This window comes from Amia ocellicauda, chromosome 23 (genome assembly GCF_036373705.1).
Source record: "Amia ocellicauda isolate fAmiCal2 chromosome 23, fAmiCal2.hap1, whole genome shotgun sequence".
Classification (NCBI taxonomy): domain Eukaryota; kingdom Metazoa; phylum Chordata; class Actinopteri; order Amiiformes; family Amiidae; genus Amia; species Amia ocellicauda.
Window position 1 is genome coordinate 6,257,581 of NC_089872.1, and position 20,759 is coordinate 6,278,339.

The 20,759-nt window shown below is 48.0% G+C and overlaps 2 protein-coding genes across 2 annotated transcripts; both read left to right on the forward strand.

Annotated features, from left to right (window-relative positions):
- Positions 1–1,897: 1,897 nt before the first annotated feature.
- Positions 1,898–4,389, forward strand: LOC136719406 (zona pellucida sperm-binding protein 4-like). The gene is made up of 8 exons (XM_066697329.1): positions 1,898–2,060; positions 2,193–2,380; positions 2,476–2,521; positions 2,579–2,782; positions 2,874–3,063; positions 3,150–3,297; positions 3,374–3,452; positions 3,551–4,389. The coding sequence occupies exons 1-8, from the start codon at positions 1,898–1,900 to the stop codon at positions 3,730–3,732; spliced, it is 1,200 nt and encodes a 399-aa protein (XP_066553426.1). The 3' UTR covers positions 3,733–4,389.
- Positions 4,390–13,688: 9,299 nt separating this feature from the next.
- LOC136719407 (zona pellucida sperm-binding protein 4-like) lies at positions 13,689–16,180 on the forward strand. Its single transcript, XM_066697330.1, has 8 exons — positions 13,689–13,851; positions 13,984–14,171; positions 14,267–14,312; positions 14,370–14,573; positions 14,665–14,854; positions 14,941–15,088; positions 15,165–15,243; positions 15,342–16,180. Exons 1-8 carry the CDS (start codon positions 13,689–13,691, stop codon positions 15,521–15,523), a joined length of 1,200 nt encoding a protein of 399 aa, XP_066553427.1. The 3' UTR covers positions 15,524–16,180.
- Positions 16,181–20,759: the final 4,579 nt, after the last annotated feature.

The following is a 20,759-nucleotide window of genomic DNA, read 5'->3' on the forward strand; positions in this document are numbered from 1 at the left end:
GTTGCAGGAAACACGGCTCGGTCCGATTATTTGTTGTTTTGGTGGCGAACACACGCAGCAGATATCGCTACAATATTTACACGTATATACATGCGCTAACATTTAAAAACAATAATTGTATGCCCTTACAGCAAAGCATGAAGCGGCTATACCCACATATTTCAGTTGACTATAGTTGTTCGATCATGCAGTGTTCATTAGGAGAAAAACATGAATAAGTCAAAATAATTGTCTTTAAACATGAAGTGCATGTGATTAGCTTGTAAATAAGCTCGATTCCTTACGAGAAAACGTAACTTGGCATAACGCCGATTATTGCAAGAAAAATATATTTTAAAATTCAAAATTGAGATGAATCCATATATTTTGTTTGCTTTTATTCAAATAGCCAGTCCCGATTTGTACACATGATTAACACCATTTGTTGAATTACGAATTAATTCATGAGGAACATACTGCAGAAAAGAAGACCCTTAATAATCATGAATCATAATGAATTCATACCCTCTTACTCGCTCGCCTGGGGATTTAAAAAGAATTCCATATGAATAAGAGTCTTTACATCATGATGAATTCACATACTTGAATTACAAATGAGTTCACAAGAATTACATCATGCATTCATGTGTTTTCCCCGTGTTGTACTATCGGAATTCATGAGGAATTAATGCCCATTATTGTAAAGTGTTACCGTGTTTCCCCTTGCTTCGTTGTGCCAAATGCTTTTATCTTGTATCAAATTAAAGACCAAGTTGTGACCTTTCGTATTTTAAGGCAAATCGGCTGACAGGCTAGAAACAAACACTCGGGCATACGCAAATCAGCCCTGTACACTAGGACACATGGCTGATTTCGCAAGCCTGTAGCCCATGCTATGAAGACTCTACATACGCGAGTAAGACATCGTTTGAAAGCTCCCGGTCTCTAGTTTCTCCAGTCTCTGGTATATTTTATAGTTTTGAAAAACGTACAATTTATTTCTCCGATCGCGGAAGATCTGAAAATAATGGGGCGGAGTGTAAAGGGTTGAGTTTCAAATCACCGGACGTCAATTAGTATGCATTTTTGATATGACAAATAGAACCGTATGATAATTAGTATGCATTTTTGATATGACAAATAGAACCGGATGCTATAATTAGTATGCATTTTTGATTGCAAAAATTCAATTTCTGATATCAAAAATACAGTTTATGAAATCCAAAATACAATTGGTGATATCAAAAATAGCAGATCATTCTTGATATCACCAATTGTATTTTTGATTTTAGAAATGATGGATTAAATGTCACAACTGCTTGCCATACATTTTCAGAGTGCACTCGGTGACACTGGAAGTAATTGGTTCGTTGCAATCAGGGCATCAAATCGTGTTCTCGTCCCAAGTCACAAGGAGGACGTGATGAGGCACACTGTCCGTTTAAAGTTGAACTCGATGCTCAATTTCAATGTGCTTTTGCATTTCCGTTCTTTTCAAAATCCAGCATTCACTGTCTCTGAAGAAGACGTGTTACAATGTCATACAGTTATTCATCTTCACTGCTAGTGTTGCGAGTGTCGCACACCGACCGAATGATGAGTCGGAACTCTCTCTAAAAAGCTGTGGAAGTCTTGGAGATGAGTGCTCAGTAGGTAGGGGAGCTGTGCGTTGAGAGCCGGGGCAGTGAAGTGAGCGCAGCGGGGCGCGGCGGGCTTGCCGACAGACAGTGATGTGGCATCTGACAGTGATTGTGCGGCAGCAAAGCGAGAGCTCCACCAAAGAGCCCGACTGGCCCGCTGGGGTGGCTGAAATCCTCGTGCAGCCTGCTGCGCCAGGGCCAGCCCTGAGCCAATCAGGGCGCCGGATTATTTAAGGAGCGGAGCGCCGCTTCTCGGCACTTCGTTGCCGAGTTGCACAATGGAGAGGTGTGGGATGAGCGTGCGGGTCTGGAGTCTTGTCTGTCTGCTGATGGCGGCTGCGGTGGACGTGTCTATAGCCCAGGGTCAGAACTGCTCGGTTAGTGACAACGAGAAAATGGCGTGTGGCGCCCCTGCAATCAGTAGAGCCGACTGTGAAGCGAGTAACTGCTGCTTTGATCAGAGGGGAAGACAGCCCTGTTATTACAGCAATGAGGGTGAGTGGTATGGGCAAAATCTCGTACAAACGGCTCCTGAGCGCATTGCTTTGCTAATCTTCTCCCCTCTCCCTCCAGTGACTGTGCAATGCACCACGGATGGTCAGTTTGTGGTTGTAGTACCCAGGAATGTGACCAGGCCTCCGCTGAGCCTTGACACCGTCAGCCTGCTGGGGGGTCAGGGCGCCCCCTGCAGCCCTGTTGGCACCACTGCTGGCTTTGCCTTGTTCCAGTTCCCAGTCAGTGCCTGTGGCAGCACACTGAAGGTGAGGAAGCGGTTCCCAGCTTTGGCCTGAGCATTGCAGCGCCTTGTGCTGATTGTCTTGGCTGTATAACGTGAGGGTCTGCTTCCCTCTTCCAGAGTGAGGGTGGCGATGTGGTGTACGAGAACACGATGTCCTCTAAACGTGATGTGCAGGAGGGGCCTGATGGCTCCATCACCAGGGACAGCTACTATGAGTAAGTGGGGCTCCCCAGTGGCCGTCTCCATGTGCCAGTACCCGACTGGGTCCAATGGCTGCCTGCTTCTCCTTCCAGGCTGACCTTCCTGTGCAAGTATTCGGGCAGTGAGCTTGTTCCTGTGGAGGCTGTAGTGTACACTGCAGCCCCGCCTCCTCCTTCAGTCGTGGCCCCTGGACCTCTCAGTGTGGAGCTCAGGATTGCAACGGGTACTGTGATGAGCCCTTGTACATGGCCATGCTATGTACTGGTTTCCAATGCATGCTGGCTTCCTAAAGCTCTCCGTCGTTCCTCCTGTAGAAGCTGTGTATGACGCCTACTACGGTGATGGGGACTACCCCGTGACCAAGGTCCTGCGGGATCCTGTGTATGTTGAGGTTCGCATCCTGAATAGGACCGACCCCAACATTGTCCTGACTCTGGAAGACTGCTGGGCAACTTCCACCCCCAGCCCGCTCGGCCAGCCCCAGTGGAGCCTGCTGGTTGCTGGGTAACTGGAGCCCTGTATCTCTTGCCGGCCAGCTTGTGTTGGTGGTTTAGGCAGACCTCTTGACCCATGTGTGGTGCTCTTTCCAGGTGTCCGTACAGAGATGACCAGTACCAGACCACCTTGGTTCCTGTGGCTGGCTCTTCAGGGCTGCCATACCCAACGCACTACAAGCGCTTCATCGTGCAGATGTTCACTTTTGTGGATGCTGGCTCCCAGCTCCCTCTGAAGGCGAAGGTAAGGGTCTATTGGCCAAGGAACGCCACATTCCCCATGGCGGCATTGTATTGTACTGCATCTCGTGCTCCCCCAGGTGTTCATCCACTGTAGTGCAGCAGTGTGCCAACCCAGTGCTACTGACCGCTGTGTCACTCCGTGCAACCAGAGAATGAGTGAGTGGCTCGGTTCCAGTGTGAGCTGGACTGGCATCTTTCCCTAAGGCTCCCCCAGTGGAGGGGCTGCTTCTGTAATGCTGCTCTTGTCCCTTCAGGGAGAGCTGTTGCCCCGGTGCAGAGGGCCTCCAGGGAGATGGCCGTGGTGTCCAGTGGGGAAGTGATCCTGACTGCCTCTGAGCTCCCTGCTGTGGACAGGAGGGCTTCTCCCAGTGAAGGTGAGGAGGGGAGCTTTGACACTCTGCTGGCGCTCAGCCCTCTCATGTCTGCACCCTTGTGAGCTGCCTGTCCCTCTCCCGTCTCCACAGTGCCCCAGGCTTTCGGCTATGGTGTGCTGACCGTGGCTGCCTTCACGGTGCTTGTGCTCTGTGCTGTGGTGCTGGCGGCTGTGTGGAGAGCCAGGCCCCACATGCGGGCATCCCAACTGTAACTGGAGCAGGTTTTTGAATAAAATGTGGACTGTGAAATGTCTGACTCGCTCCGTTTCTTCTTGCCTTGCAAAGATCCTTCAGCCGTGTGCTCCAGAGCCTGACTCCAGGCCCTCTGTTCAGTGGCTGCTCTTCCCTCTAGTAATGCACGCCAACCGGTGTGTAGTACTCGTGGCCCTACTGTGCCTTTTACAGGGGTGGCAACAAGTGGCCCCTCCTTGTGTCCGCTGCTCAGAATTCCCTTTCGTGTGTGAGGGGTTGCTGAGAGTATAGTCCTGAGGTGGATTAAACTTGGTCTTTTGCTTGATCTGTATTGATTGGCATGTTGCCCAGATCCAAAGAAGAAATCCCAATAAGCTTCCTGTATCCACACTGTAAAAAATCTCTGTAGTTTTGAAGGTTAATTAACTAACTGTAATAGTGAAGGTTGAAATATGTTTATTCTTTAATGACAAACTACCGTATAATCAGTGTTCACAACTGTAAAATAACATTTAACAGAATCTCCGTTAATTCTGACGGTTAAAATACAATGATAATGAATGTTGAAAACAGTGTCTTTTTTATTACTTGAATTTTAAACCACTGTAAACCATCGTGAAACTAGAATTTCACTCGGTTAGTGAAGGATAAAAGACTAAGTCTGGGGGGAGTCGAATAACCTAACCGCGGTGCAATTCAGATTGCTTTAAAACCCCTTACAATTCGACATTTGTTTCAATTTGGCACTGCGCTGTATTCTACTTTTCAAATGAGTCCGTGATCTACAATATGCGATGTGTTCTTTTTATACCTGCTGTATAATCCTGCACTTAAACTGCCTTGTATCTACAATACTTGAGACAGTGGTATCGGACGCTGATGTAACGGTCACATTATTTGTTCCAATTTGTTCTGCCCCGTAGGTGACTTGAACCCGTATTTGCTCTTCTACTGACTCCGTCTTTCTGAAGTTATTGAATAGTATTGCAGTTACTCCGGTTGGGTCTGAAGTGATCATATTTGAGCTTTTGTATAGCTTATAGGTTATACGTCTACATAGCCATGGATAACGCCTGCTAATACATGAATTCTTAAACTAATTTCATTTACTTTCATGACGAATATATTTATGAACCATTAAATATTGTAAATGTAGTCACGGTTGTGAAGGTGTAAACCGTAGGCTGAAGAGAAAGCCAGCAATGGGATGAACACACATGTTATATGTCCCGGAGAGAAGGTACAGAATTCTAGCAACTCGTAAAATGAAACACTGAAATGACGTAATGACACATTCTGACCAATCGTAATGAATATGAGGTCAAAACGCGTTGCATGCCCCCTTTCAATAATTGTGTACAGTTGCTGCCGCAATATTCAATGTGTCCGACTGATGAATTGACATGATTCGTGTGGAATCGTGAGATTATTCATCAATAAGGGACTAAACCGCAAAGAGCAATCAGCAACGCCTATATATTTTCTATTTCTTGAAATATTGTTTTGAGCAGATTGTAAAATGATGAATTGTATTGTACATTACAATGAATTGTATTGTAATGAAGTTGTATTTTCCACCAATCACGAGCTCTATGGATAATTCAATTAAAACCGCCATGAACGCTGTTGACAACCCATTTCCCAAGTTCAATCGAGCCAAATTCAAAGTAATTAAAGAATGTTAAGTTAGTGAAATAAAAAGGTGCAAACGAATGTTGAAGAAAACATATCAAATACAAAATGAAGTCAAGTGACTGTGTCACAGATACGGCAATCTGCAACCCGTGAATTACATCCCTGGCACAGTGTTGAGAAATCCTTGTGCACACTGTCATTGAATTGTAATAATGAGACTGCGTTTGTCTCGGATAATCCCAGTTCCCTAGTAAAGGCATGAAATGACATGCTTCGAGGTGTATTGCAAAATTCAATACAGCACCTGGTATTCTGTTGATAACTTGACTAATTGACATGATTCGCGTGGAATCGTGAGATTATTCATCAATAAGGGATTATTTAAAAAGACGACACGGCCACCTATCGCGGGGAGGAAAGCAGGTGGCAGGGTCCTAGTTCTACGAACTCACAGGCTACTATTATAATCATTAGCTGGAGTACTGGTAGTGGTACCAACAGCATTGAATTGAGTGTTGCTCATCTGCTCTCTGTAGCCTAAAAAATGAAGTCGGGACAGCACGAAACACGCTCACACAGCGGCAAAATCGGTTCCGTCGTCACTACTCGCTGCACCTGTGCAGGACGGGACGCACTGGGATCCGCGCTGGATCCGCGCCGCTGCTGTTGCAGCCCCACTTGTCGCCGAATTCCACGTGAAAATGTCGCGCTGTCTCCTCAGAGAGACACGCTGAGCGGGATCATCTCAGTGTATAGAAGGAGGCGGTGTGGGCTGGGTAAGCATCGCGAATCTGTGAGCTGTTCTTGTATTTTCGCCACAATGCTACGTACGAGGGCTTCTTGGTGTGGGCTGCTAGTGCTGTGTGTGTTCGCTGGGCTCTGCGACGCCGGCAGAGTTTCTAAGTGGGCGAGAGCCAAGCCTGCAGCCAGAGCCAAGCCTCCCGCCAGAGCCAAGGCCGTTGTGCGAGTGGATTCTTCTCTGTTCAAGCAGCAAGTCTCCCCCGTCGTGTGGGCACAGTGCGGGGACAGCGCGATCCAGGTGTCGGTGGAGAGAGACCTGTTCGGTACCGGCGAGCTGATCCAGGCTGCGGATATCCAGCTGGGAGGCTGTGCGCTCAGTGGGCAGAACGACACGGTCCTGGTCTTCCAGTCGGAGCTGCAGGGCTGTGGCAGCGCCCTGTCGGTAAGTAGGGGAGGGGGGAGAATACGGCTGTAGACTCGCACGGTGAATGGGTTAAACCATCCTGAGCTTAACCGTTGTGCCTTTCACTTGTAGATGACCGAAGACGAGCTGGTTTACAGCTTCTCCCTAAACTACCACCCGTCCCCGATTGCCAACACTGGCATCGTGAGAACCGACCCTGCTGTTGTCCACATCGAGTGTCACTACCTCCGGTGAGGACTCTGCTGCAGTACTGCTTCAGCCTAGCTGCTGTAGGATCGGTGTGTAATTGCTGTCTGCTCCATAGGCTCCACAATGTGAGCAGCGATGCCCTGCAGCCAACCTGGGTCCCATACACCTCCACCAAGTCTGCGGAGGATCTCCTGGACTTCTCCCTGCAGCTCATGACTGGTAGAGGCCAACCTAATGCAGCTCTAACCCTCCCGTGTACTGGAGTGCTGCTCTGCTCTGTAGAGGCCTCATGCTGCTCCCCGTCTCCGCAGATGACTGGAGCTCCCCTAGACCCTCCAACGTGTACTTCCTGGGGGACGTCCTGAACATCCAAGCCTCCGTCAACCAGGCCAGCCACGTGCCCCTGCGGCTGTTTGTGGACAGCTGTGTGGCCACCTTGACCTCTGACCCGACCTCTTCTCCCAGTTACACTTTCATTGGGAACTATGGGTGAGTGAGATCCCATAGCTAAGCATGGCCAGGGTGCTTGCAGGTGTTGGGTGTCGACTCCGAGCAGGGACTGATCATGGATTTCCTCCTGTCCCCAGTTGCCTGATTGATGCCAAGGTGACGGGCTCCAGTTCTCACTTCATGCCAAGACCTCAGGACGTCACTAAGCTGCAGATGGTGCTTGATGCCTTCAGGTTCCACAATGATGCCAACAGCTCTGTAAGTCTCCCAGCCACTCTGCCTCTGAGCTTTTGACTACTGCTTTTGCATCTTTGGCTTGGTTGGCCTCTGCTTTCTCAACTGTGTGGCTTCTTGGGCATTGAAGCAGCTCTCCCAGGGTGCACTAACTGTGCCAATGTCTGTTCTGCTCAGATCTACATGACCTGCCACCTGAAGGTGACTGCTGCTTCCCAGGCTGTGGACAACCTGGACAAGGCCTGCTACCCTGTGGGCAACAGGTAGAGGGGGAGGAGGGTGCTTGAGGCCCTTGGTGTCCTTCTCCGGGTCTCCGTCCTGATGGCTGTATCCCTATTGTAGCTGGAGCTCGGTGGATGGGAGCGATCAGGTCTGTAGCTGCTGTGACTCCAGCTGTAGCCCTGTCTCTAAATCCAGGTACTTTGGGAGGTACAGGAGGGACTTGGCTTTCAAGGAGGGTAAGGATCCTTTGCCTGGTTGTGCGTGTGGTACTGGGGTATAGTATGTGTGGCTGGATCCAAGCCTCTCCACCTTCCAGAATGGGAAGGTGATGCCACAGTGTTTGTGCGTATGCTGGAGAAGCCGCAGGATGCCATCCCTCCAGTGGAGACGAATGCCCAGAGGTCTCCCCTGACTGCAGAGGACCGCAAAGAAGCAGGTACTGGGGCCTATTGAAATTGGAGCCAGAGGTTGCGGTCTCTTGCTGTAGTCTGGGTTTGACCTAAAGTGAGTGACCAGTGGGGTGGGCTTTCTTTGCAGGCATCTCTGCTGAGGTTGTGCTCCTGGCTGGTGTGGTGGCTGCTGTGGCTGTGGTGTGCATTGCTGTGCTGGGGACTGTGCTGTACAGGAGAGCAAGCTCACCCACAGCTTGACTGTTGTGTGAATGATCAATAAAGCTGAGAACAGACCATGCCCTGTGTCTTTCCTGTTTGCTCTCCAAGTTCAGCAGGATGGCAATCCATGGCCACTACAGCTGGTCTAAAACTGTCCTTTAGCTCGCAGTTGGCGTGTTGCTGCTTTCCAGGATCTCTGCAGCTTTTGTGCCTACAGCTAGTGATGCCGAAAATTAGGCCCTGGAGGGCTCGAAATCACGTGTTCAGAAAAAGATTCCCACTTTCAGAACATCGCACCACAGTGCCACGGGGCTGGCAGCCTACAGCTGATCGGAGGACACTGTATCGTAGAAACTGCAGGAGGAGAACGGGGTTACAAACGCTTACATCCGACACGAAGCTACCCGGTTAGATCAGATGTGTAGATCACGAATTATTGTTCGAAAAGCAGCTTTGCATGTTCATCTATTCAAAGCAAATGTGAATTAACCTATGAGGGATTAACTTCCTGTTCAACTAACGTCATTATCTCGAAGAGAAACCTGTGCATGCGTGCGCCATGCCCGTGGCCGTTTACATATTTTTCCATAGAAACGATCATCTGATGCCACTATGCAGTGTTGGGTCTGTTACATCGAATCTGAGGTTTGATTTGAGATGTATACATTCGTCACAGAGCGGGAATCCGAGCTAGGAGTGTGTACCTTTGCGTTTGCTGTATTTTGGGTCAACTGGAGGTGATCCCAGATCGGCTTGGGCTTTTTCTCCTATGCCGAAACGCCGCAAACCCTTTGAAACTAGTCGAAACAGAATGACGCAATGAAGATAAACTGACATTGTCATTTTGGTAGCGACTGCGGAGACGGTGGCGTATACAAAAATCGAATACATGTATTTTGAACAAAAGCAGTGACTTTTTCGGGGTTCGGACCGCGTACGCCAGGCGCTCCTCTGAGCTGCAGGAGTTAACCGAGGAGCGTTAGGAGCACTGCGCGAAATAGCCGGATTTCTCGTGGACGAAAATGTAACTGTACAGACTTACGATGAGAGTGATTAGTTTGTAATGTGTTCCTATACCATACCGGTCACGACAGCAACAGGTGAGCGAGCATTCAGTGCGCTAAAACTACTCCAAACACATTTGTGCTCCGCTATGAAAGAAAAATGACTTTGATCTCGGGCACCTGCACATCAATAAGGATCTCAAACTCATTCATGGAGATGTTCATGAATTCGGCCGTCACAACAAGAGACTTGCATTCGCCTAGAAACGCCTACATCAGCGGCGGAAACCGCTTATTTCCAATGAAGGCGCACATTTCTAGCAGGTGCGCAGCATCTCGAGTCGGACAGCACTACCTAAAACTCATTCGCCACAGCCTCTCACACACTTGTGATTTGGAAATTATTTCAAAAGTTGAATATTGCGATTAGATCGCTGGAACTGATGGAGATTTGGTTGGTTTACAGTCTTAGTGGCAGAGGCTTGATTCTTAATGGGATTTTATACGTTGCAGCCCCCGTACATTTAAAAGTACACCTTGCAAAGCAAGTGAATGCGTTTTTTGTTGTTTTATGTGTGTGACAATTTCTTCGTGGGTTGTCTGTAATTGTATGAACATTAAATAGCCGTAGAGGGTTGTTGATTTGTATTGCTATAATCTCCATTTTCAGATGACCAGTCCTGCATTATTATTAGTAGTAGTAGTAGTATATAATTATTATTATTATTGATTGGCAGACGCCCTTAGCCAAGGCGACTTACAAAACATAAGCGCAATACAACGTGCAAACATAGAGTTCAGTACGAGGCATCAAACAATACAAATTCAGATTTACATAATACAAAGCAATTCAAAGCATAGTACATTTTATAAATTCCTATTTTAATCAGTTCACTTTGTGACCTGTCTCTGCTTATTCTAAATGATTACATGACTTACAACATATAGCATTGTTTTAACAGATCTTGACCCCTTTGTACAGTTGTGTTTCTATTGGAGCAATCTGTACTGTACCTTGCGCAAATGTACAGCAACTGTATCTCCTGCCTGGGATTAAAGCCACAAATCTCTGCTCCAGAGCTCTAATCCCAGCGAAGTGGCACAAAGGTTAGAGAGCCCGCTGTTTTAATGCGCTACCGGGACCTCCAAAAGAGCAGCAGTTACCTGCCGTTTGTTTCAATTGGGGACATTTTTATGGCAAGCCGTTGTGACATTTAATCCATAATTGCTGATATCTAGAATACAATTGTTGATATCAAGAATTAACCTGCTAACTGTTGATATCAAAAATGCATACTAATTAACATTCGGTTTCGTCTGCTTTCCGTGTTATAGTTAATCCCCTTCTTCGGAAAAGTCCCCAAGTAGATGTTCATAATTCAGAGCACTCAGAATGGCCATTCGTCTCGTTGTTAAAGCCTGACATTGCCCTGTTCACTGTTGAATAAACAATCTCAGCGGTAGCCATTCTCTACTGGCATTTTTCCTGTTTGTGTTTCTGGTAACACTTTACAATAATGGGCATTCATTCTTCATGAATTCCGATAGTACAACACAGGAAAAACACATGAATGCATGATGTTATTCTTGTGAACTCAGATGTATGTATATGTCTTCACACATGAATTCATGTTTTTCACAACCCCCTGGCAAGCAAGTAAGAGGGTATGAACTCATTACAAATACAAATTCAATACAAATCGAGACTGGCTATTTGAATAAAAGCAAACAAAATGTATGGATTCATCACAATTTTGAGGTTTAAAATGTATTATTGCTTGTAATAATCGGGGTTTTGCCACGTTACGTTTTCTTGTAAAGAATCATGCTTATTTACAAGCTAATGCACTTCATGTTTACAGCCAATTATTTGAAAGTCATGACTGATTCATGTTATCTCGTAATGAACACTGCATGAGCAGACCATTATAGTAAAGTCCTTAGTCTAGGGGCAAGAATGTATAGTAAAATATGTAGGTATAGGGGTTTCATGCTGTTTGGGATGTACTACTACAAACGGTGCCCCGATGTGCCTGTGAATCGAGTCACACACGGGTCCGCTGGGTCATCAACGCGTTCCACGGCATTCAGTGATCATAATAATAACAATAATAATAATACCTTTATTTATTCAGCGCTTTTTTGATGGTGCTCAAAGCGCTTTACAGACTTTAAAAACAGAGTAAAACAAGAAAACAATGAACAATGTAATTATTACTGTTAGACAGAGGGAAATACTGAATTCCGCGTTCATGGGTCAGCGCAGCGCGGGAACTTAGGCGCCGTGATTGGGGGAGACGTCACGGGCCGAGGGCATATATAGGGGCGCCCGGTCCGCCGCAGAAGTAGGACAGGACAGAAGTGATAGAGACGGGTGTAGCTGCATTACAATGTTTTGAAAAATAAAGCCTGTTGCAGGAAACACGGCTCGGTCCGATTATTTGTTGTTTTGGTGGCGAACACACGCAGCAGATATCGCTACAATATTTACACGTATATACATGCGCTAACATTTAAAAACAATAATTGTATGCCCTTACAGCAAAGCATGAAGCGGCTATACCCACATATTTCAGTTGACTATAGTTGTTCGATCATGCAGTGTTCATTAGGAGAAAAACATGAATAAGTCATGACTTCAAAATAATTGTCTTTAAACATGAAGTGCATGTGATTAGCTTGTAAATAAGCTCGATTCCTTACGAGAAAACGTAACTTGGCATAACGCCGATTATTGCAAGAAAAATATATTTTAAAATTCAAAATTGAGATGAATCCATATATTTTGTTTGCTTTTATTCAAATAGCCAGTCCCGATTTGTACACATGATTAACACCATTTGTTGAATTACGAATTAATTCATGAGGAACATACTGCAGAAAAGAAGACCCTTAATAATCATGAATCATAATGAATTCATACCCTCTTACTCGCTCGCCTGGGGATTAAAAAAGAATTCCATATGAATAAGAGTCTTTACATCATGATGAATTCACATACTTGAATTACAAATGAGTTCACAAGAATTACATCATGCATTCATGTGTTTTCCCCGTGTTGTACTATCGGAATTCATGAGGAATTAATGCCCATTATTGTAAAGTGTTACCGTGTTTCCCCTTGCTTCGTTGTGCCATATGCTTTTATCTTGTATCAAATTAAAGAACAAGTTGTGACCTTTCGTATTTTAAGGCAAATCGGCTGACAGGCTAGAAACAAACACTCGGGCATACGCAAATCAGCCCTGTACACTAGGACACATGGCTGATTTCGCAAGCCTGTAGCCCATGCTATGAAGACTCTACATACGCGAGTAAGACATCGTTTGAAAGCTCCCGGTCTCTAGTTTCTCTAGTCTCTGGTATATTTTATAGTTTTGAAAAACGTACAATTTATTTCTCCGATCGCGGAAGATCTGAAAATAATGGGGCGGAGTGTAAAGGGTTGAGTTTCAAATCACCGGACGTCAATTAGTATGCATTTTTGATATGAAAAATAGAACCGTATGATAATTAGTATGCATTTTTGATATGACAAATAGAACCGGATGCTATAATTAGTATGCATTTTTGATATCAAAAATTCAATTTCTGATATCAAAAATACAGTTTATGAAATCCAAAATACAATTGGTGATATCAAAAATAGCAGATCATTCTTGATATCACCAATTGTATTTTTGATTTTAGAAATGATGGATTAAATGTCACAACTGCTTGCCATACATTTTCAGAGTGCACTCGGTGACGCTGGAAGTAATTGGTTCGTTGCAATCAGGGCATCAAATCGTGTTCTCGTCCCAAGTCACAAGGAGGACGTGATGAGGCACACTGTCCGTTTAAAGTTGAACTCGATGCTCAATTTCAATGTGCTTTTGCATTTCCGTTCTTTTCAAAATCCAGCATTCACTGTCTCTGAAGAAGACGTGTTACAATGTCATACAGCTATTCATCTTCACTGCTACTGTTGCGAGTGTCGCACACCGACCGTATGATGAGTCGGAACTCTCTCTAAAAAGCTGTGAAAGTCTTGGAGATGAGTGCTCAGTAGGTAGGGGAGCTGTGCGTTGAGAGCCGGGGCAGTGAAGTGAGCGCAGCGGGGCGCGGCGGGCTTGCCGACAGACAGTGATGTGGCATCTGACAGTGATTGTGCGGCAGCAAAGCGAGAGCTCCACCAAAGAGCCCGACTGGCCCGCTGGGGTGGCTGAAATCCTCGTGCAGCCTGCTGCGCCAGGGCCAGCCCTGAGCCAATCAGGGCGCCGGATTATTTAAGGAGCGGAGCGCCGCTTCTCGGCACTTCGTTGCCGAGTTGCACAATGGAGAGGTGTGGGATGAGCGTGCGGGTCTGGAGTCTTGTCTGTCTGCTGATGGCGGCTGCGGTGGACGTGTCTATAGCCCAGGGTCAGAACTGCTCGGTTAGTGACAACGAGAAAATGGCGTGTGGCGCCCCTGCAATCAGTAGAGCCGACTGTGAAGCGAGTAACTGCTGCTTTGATCAGAGGGGAAGACAGCCCTGTTATTACAGCAATGAGGGTGAGTGGTATGGGCAAAATCTCGTACAAACGGCTCCTGAGCGCATTGCTTTGCTAATCTTCTCCCCTCTCCCTCCAGTGACTGTGCAATGCACCACGGATGGTCAGTTTGTGGTTGTAGTACCCAGGAATGTGACCAGGCCTCCGCTGAGCCTTGACACCGTCAGCCTGCTGGGGGGTCAGGGCGCCCCCTGCAGCCCTGTTGGCACCACTGCTGGCTTTGCCTTGTTCCAGTTCCCAGTCAGTGCCTGTGGCAGCACACTGAAGGTGAGGAAGCGGTTCCCAGCTTTGGCCTGAGCATTGCAGCGCCTTGTGCTGATTGTCTTGGCTGTATAACGTGAGGGTCTGCTTCCCTCTTCCAGAGTGAGGGTGGCGATGTGGTGTACGAGAACACGATGTCCTCTAAACGTGATGTGCAGGAGGGGCCTGATGGCTCCATCACCAGGGACAGCTACTATGAGTAAGTGGGGCTCCCCAGTGGCCGTCTCCATGTGCCAGTACCCGACTGGGTCCAATGGCTGCCTGCTTCTCCTTCCAGGCTGACCTTCCTGTGCAAGTATTCGGGCAGTGAGCTTGTTCCTGTGGAGGCTGTAGTGTACACTGCAGCCCCGCCTCCTCCTTCAGTCGTGGCCCCTGGACCTCTCAGTGTGGAGCTCAGGATTGCAACGGGTACTGTGATGAGCCCTTGTACATGGCCATGCTATGTACTGGTTTCCAATGCATGCTGGCTTCCTAAAGCTCTCCGTCGTTCCTCCTGTAGAAGCTGTGTATGACGCCTACTACGGTGATGGGGACTACCCCGTGACCAAGGTCCTGCGGGATCCTGTGTATGTTGAGGTTCGCATCCTGAATAGGACCGACCCCAACATTGTCCTGACTCTGGAAGACTGCTGGGCAACTTCCACCCCCAGCCCGCTCGGCCAGCCCCAGTGGAGCCTGCTGGTTGCTGGGTAACTGGAGCCCTGTATCTCTTGCCGGCCAGCTTGTGTTGGTGGTTTAGGCAGACCTCTTGACCCATGTGTGGTGCTCTTTCCAGGTGTCCGTACAGAGATGACCAGTACCAGACCACCTTGGTTCCTGTGGCTGGCTCTTCAGGGCTGCCATACCCAACGCACTACAAGCGCTTCATCGTGCAGATGTTCACTTTTGTGGATGCTGGCTCCCAGCTCCCTCTGAAGGCGAAGGTAAGGGTCTATTGGCCAAGGAACGCCACATTCCCCATGGCGGCATTGTATTGTACTGCATCTCGTGCTCCCCCAGGTGTTCATCCACTGTAGTGCAGCAGTGTGCCAACCCAGTGCTACTGACCGCTGTGTCACTCCGTGCAACCAGAGAATGAGTGAGTGGCTCGGTTCCAGTGTGAGCTGGACTGGCATCTTTCCCTAAGGCTCCCCCAGTGGAGGGGCTGCTTCTGTAATGCTGCTCTTGTCCCTTCAGGGAGAGCCGTTGCCCCGGTGCAGAGGGCCTCCAGGGAGATGGCCGTGGTGTCCAGTGGGGAAGTGATCCTGACTGCCTCTGAGCTCCCTGCTGTGGACAGGAGGGCTTCTCCCAGTGAAGGTGAGGAGGGGAGCTTTGACACTCTGCTGGCGCTCAGCCCTCTCATGTCTGCACCCTTGTGAGCTGCCTGTCCCTCTCCCGTCTCCACAGTGCCCCAGGCTTTCGGCTATGGTGTGCTGACCGTGGCTGCCTTCACGGTGCTTGTGCTCTGTGCTGTGGTGCTGGCGGCTGTGTGGAGAGCCAGGCCCCACATGCGGGCATCCCAACTGTAGCTGGAGCAGGTTTTTGAATAAAATGTGGACTGTGAAATGTCTGACTCGCTCCGTTTCTTCTTGCCTTGCAAAGATCCTTCAGCCGTGTGCTCCAGAGCCTGACTCCAGGCCCTCTGTTCAGTGGCTGCTCTTCCCTCTAGTAATGCACGCCAACCGGTGTGTAGTACTCGTGGCCCTACTGTGCCTTTTACAGGGGTGGCAACAAGTGGCCCCTCCTTGTGTCCGCTGCTCAGAATTCCCTTTCGTGTGTGAGGGGTTGCTGAGAGTATAGTCCTGAGGTGGATTAAACTTGGTCTTTTGCTTGATCTGTATTGATTGGCATGTTGCCCAGATCCAAAGAAGAAATCCCAATAAGCTTCCTGTATCCACACTGTAAAAAATCTCTGTAGTTTTGAAGGTTAATTAACTAACTGTAATAGTGAAGGTTGAAATATGTTTATTCTTTAATGACAAACTACCGTATAATCAGTGTTCACAACTGTAAAATAACATTTAACAGAATCTCCGTTAATTCTGACGGTTAAAATACAATGATAATGAATGTTGAAAACAGTGTCTTTTTTATTACTAGAATTTTAAACCACTGTAAACCATCGTGAAACTAGAATTTCACTCGGTTAGTGAAGGATAAAAGACTGTAAGTCTGGGGGGAGTCGAATAACCTAACCGCGGTGCAATTCAGATTGCTTTAAAACCCCTTACAATTCGACATTTGTTTCAATTTGGCACTGCGCTGTATTCTACTTTTCAAATGAGTCCGTGATCTACAATATGCGATGTGTTCTTTTTATACCTGCTGTATAATCCTGCACTTAAACTGCCTTGTATCTACAATACTTGAGACAGTGGTATCGGACGCTGATGTAACGGTCACATTATTTGTTCCAATTTGTTCTGCCCCGTAGGTGACTTGAACCCGTATTTGCTCTTCTACTGACTCCGTCTTTCTGAAGTTATTGAATATTATTGCAGTTACTCCGGTTGGGTCTGAAGTGATCATATTTGAGCTTTTGTATAGCTTATAGGTTATACGTCTACATCGCCATGGATAACGCCTGCTAATACATGAATTCTTAAACTAATTTCATTTACTTTCATGACGAATATATTTATGAACCATTAAATATTGTAAATGTAGTCACGGTTGTGAAGGTGTAAACCGTAGGCTGAAGAGAAAGCCAGCAATGGGATGAACACACATGTTATATGTCCCGGAGAGAAGGTACAGAATTCTAGCAACTCGTAAAATGAAACACTGAAATGACGTAATGACACATTCTGACCAATCGTAATGAATATGAGGTCAAAACGGGTTGCATGCCCCCTTTCAATAATTGTGTACAGTTGCTGCCGCAATATTCAACGTGTCCGACTGATGAATTGACATGATTCGTGTGGAATCGTGAGATTATTCATCAATAAGGGACTAAACCGCAAAGAGCAATCAGCAACGCCTATATATTTTCTATTTCTTGAAATATTGTTTTGAGCAGATTGTAAAATGATGAATTGTATTGTACATTACAATGAATTGTATTGTAATGAAGTTGTATTTTCCACCAATCACGAGCTCTATGGATAATTCAATTAAAACCGCCATGAACGCTGTTGACAACCCATTTCCCAAGTTCAATCGAGCCAAATTCAAAGTAATTAAAGAATGTTAAGTTAGTGAAATAAAAAGGTGCAAACGAATGTTGAAGAAAACATATCAAATACAAAATGAAGTCAAGTGACTGTGTCACAGATACGGCAATCTGCAACCCGTGAATTACATCCCTGGCACAGTGTTGAGAAATCCTTGTGCACACTGTCATTGAATTGTAATAATGAGACTGCGTTTGTCTCGGATAATCCCAGTTCCCTAGTAAAGGCATGAAATGACATGCTTCGAGGTGTATTGCAAAATTCAATACAGCACCTGGTATTCTGTTGATAACTTGACTAATTGACATGATTCGCGTGGAATCGTGAGATTATTCATCAATAAGGGATTATTTAAAAAGACGACACGGCCACCTATCGCGGGGAGGAAAGCAGGTGGCAGGGTCCTAGTTCTACGAACTCACAGGCTACTATTATAATCATTAGCTGGAGTACTGGTAGTGGTACCAACAGCATTGAATTGAGTGTTGCTCATCTGCTCTCTGTAGCCTAAAAAATGAAGTCGGGACAGCACGAAACACGCTCACACAGCGGCAAAATCGGTTCCGTCGTCACTACTCGCTGCACCTGTGCAGGACGGGACGCACTGGGATCCGCGCTGGATCCGCGCCGCTGCTGTTGCAGCCCCACTTGTCGCCGAATTCCACGTGAAAATGTCGCGCTGTCTCCTCAGAGAGACACGCTGAGCGGGATCATCTCAGTGTATAAAAGGAGGCGGTGTGGGCTGGGTAAGCATCGCGAATCTGTGAGCTGTTCTTGTATTTTCGCCACAATGCTACGTACGAGGGCTTCTTGGTGTGGGCTGCTAGTGCTGTGTGTGTTCGCTGGGCTCTGCGACGCCGGCAGAGTTTCTAAGTGGGCGAGAGCCAAGCCTGCAGCCAGAGCCAAGCCTCCCGCCAGAGCCAAGGCCGTTGTGCGAGTGGATTCTTCTCTGTTCAAGCAGCAAGTCTCCCCCGTCGTGTGGGCACAGTGCGGGGACAGCGCGATCCAGGTGTCGGTGGAGAGAGACCTGTTCGGTACCGGCGAGCTGATCCAGGCTGCGGATATCCAGCTGGGAGGCTGTGCGCTCAGTGGGCAGAACCACACGGTCCTGGTCTTCCAGTCGGAGCTGCAGGGCTGTGGCAGCGCCCTGTCGGTAAGTAGGGGAGGGGGGAGAATACGGCTGTAGACTCGCACGGTGAATGGGTTAAACCATCCTGAGCTTAACCGTTGTGCCTTTCACTTGTAGATGACCGAAGACGAGCTGGTTTACAGCTTCTCCCTAAACTACCACCCGTCCCCGATTGCCAACACTGGCATCGTGAGAACCGACCCTGCTGTTGTCCACATCGAGTGTCACTACCTCCGGTGAGGACTCTGCTGCAGTACTGCTTCAGCCTAGCTGCTGTAGGATCGGTGTGTAATTGCTGTCTGCTCCATAGGCTCCACAATGTGAGCAGCGATGCCCTGCAGCCAACCTGGGTCCCATACACCTCCACCAAGTCTGCGGAGGATCTCCTGGACTTCTCCCTGCAGCTCATGACTGGTAGAGGCCAACCTAATGCAGCTCTAACCCTCCCGTGTACTGGAGTGCTGCTCTGCTCTGTAGAGGCCTCATGCTGCTCCCCGTCTCCGCAGATGACTGGAGCTCCCCTAGACCCTCCAACGTGTACTTCCTGGGGGACGTCCTGAACATCCAAGCCTCCGTCAACCAGGCCAGCCACGTGCCCCTGCGGCTGTTTGTGGACAGCTGTGTGGCCACCTTGACCTCTGACCCGACCTCTTCTCCCAGTTACACTTTCATTGGGAACTATGGGTGAGTGAGATCCCATAGCTAAGCATGGCCAGGGTGCTTGCAGGTGTTGGGTGTCGACTCCGAGCAGGGACTGATCATGGATTTCCTCCTGTCCCCAGTTGCCTGATTGATGCCAAGGTGACGGGCTCCAGTTCTCACTTCATGCCAAGACCTCAGGACGTCACTAAGCTGCAGATGGTGCTTGATGCCTTCAGGTTCCACAATGATGCCAACAGCTCTGTAAGTCTCCCAGCCACTCTGCCTCTGAGCTTTTGACTACTGCTTTTGCATCTTTGGCTTGGTTGGCCTCTGCTTTCTCAACTGTGTGGCTTCTTGGGCATTGAAGCAGCTCTCCCAGGGTGCACTAACTGTGCCAATGTCTGTTCTGCTCAGATCTACATGACCTGCCACCTGAAGGTGACTGCTGCTTCCCAGGCTGTGGACAACCTGGACAAGGCCTGCTACCCTGTGGGCAACAGGTAGAGGGGGAGGAGGGTGCTTGAGGCCCTTGGTGTCCTTCTCCGGGTCTCCGTCCTGATGGCTGTATCCCTATTGTAGCTGGAGCTCGGTGGATGGGAGCGATCAGGTCTGTAGCTGCTGTGACTCCAGCTGTAGCCCTGTCTCTAAATCCAGGTACTTTGGGAGGTACAGGAGGGACTTGGCTTTCAAGGAGGGTAAGGATCCTTTGCCTGGTTGTGCGTGTGGTACTGGGGTATAGTATGTGTGGCTGGATCCAAGCCTCTCCACCTTCCAGAATGGGAAGGTGATGCCACAGTGTTTGTGCGTGTGCTGGAGAAGCCGCAGGATGCCATCCCTCCAGTGGAGACGAATGCCCAGAGGTCTCCCCTGACTGCAGAGGACCGCAAAGAAGCAGGTACTGGGGCCTATTGAAATTGGAGCCAGAGGTTGCGGTCTCTTGCTGTAGTCTGGGTTTGACCTAAAGTGAGTGACCAGTGGGGTGGGCTTTCTTTGCAGGCATCTCTGCTGAGGTTGTGCTCCTGGCTGGTGTGGTGGCTGCTGTGGCTGTGGTGTGCATTGCTGTGCTGGGGACTGTGCTGTACAGGAGAGCAAGCTCACCCACAGCTTGACTGTTGTGTGAATGATCAATAAAGCTGAGAACAGACCATGCCCTGTGTCTTTCCTCTTTGCTCTCCAAGTTCAGCAGGATGGCTATCCATGGCCACTACAGCTGGTCTAAAACTGTCCTTTAGCTCGCAGTTGGCGTGTTGCTGCTTTCCAGGATTTCTGCAGCTTTTGTGCCTACAGCTAGTGATGCCGAAAATTAGGCCCTGGAGGGCTCGGAATCACGTGTTCAGAAAAAGATTCCCACTTTCAGAACATCCCACCACAGTGCCACGGGGCTGGCAGCCTACAGCTGATCGGAGGACACTGTATCGTAGAAACTGCAGGAGGAGAACGGGGTTACAAACGCTTACATCCGACACGAAGCTACCCGGTTAGATCAGATGTGTAGATCACGAATTATTGTTCGAAAAGCAGCTTTGCATGTTCATCTATTCAAAGCAAATGTGAATTAACCTATGAGGGATTAACTTCCTGTTCAACTAACGTCATTATCTCGAAGAGAAACCTGTGCATGCGTGCGCCATGCCCGTGGCCGTTTACATATTTTTCCATAGAAACGAT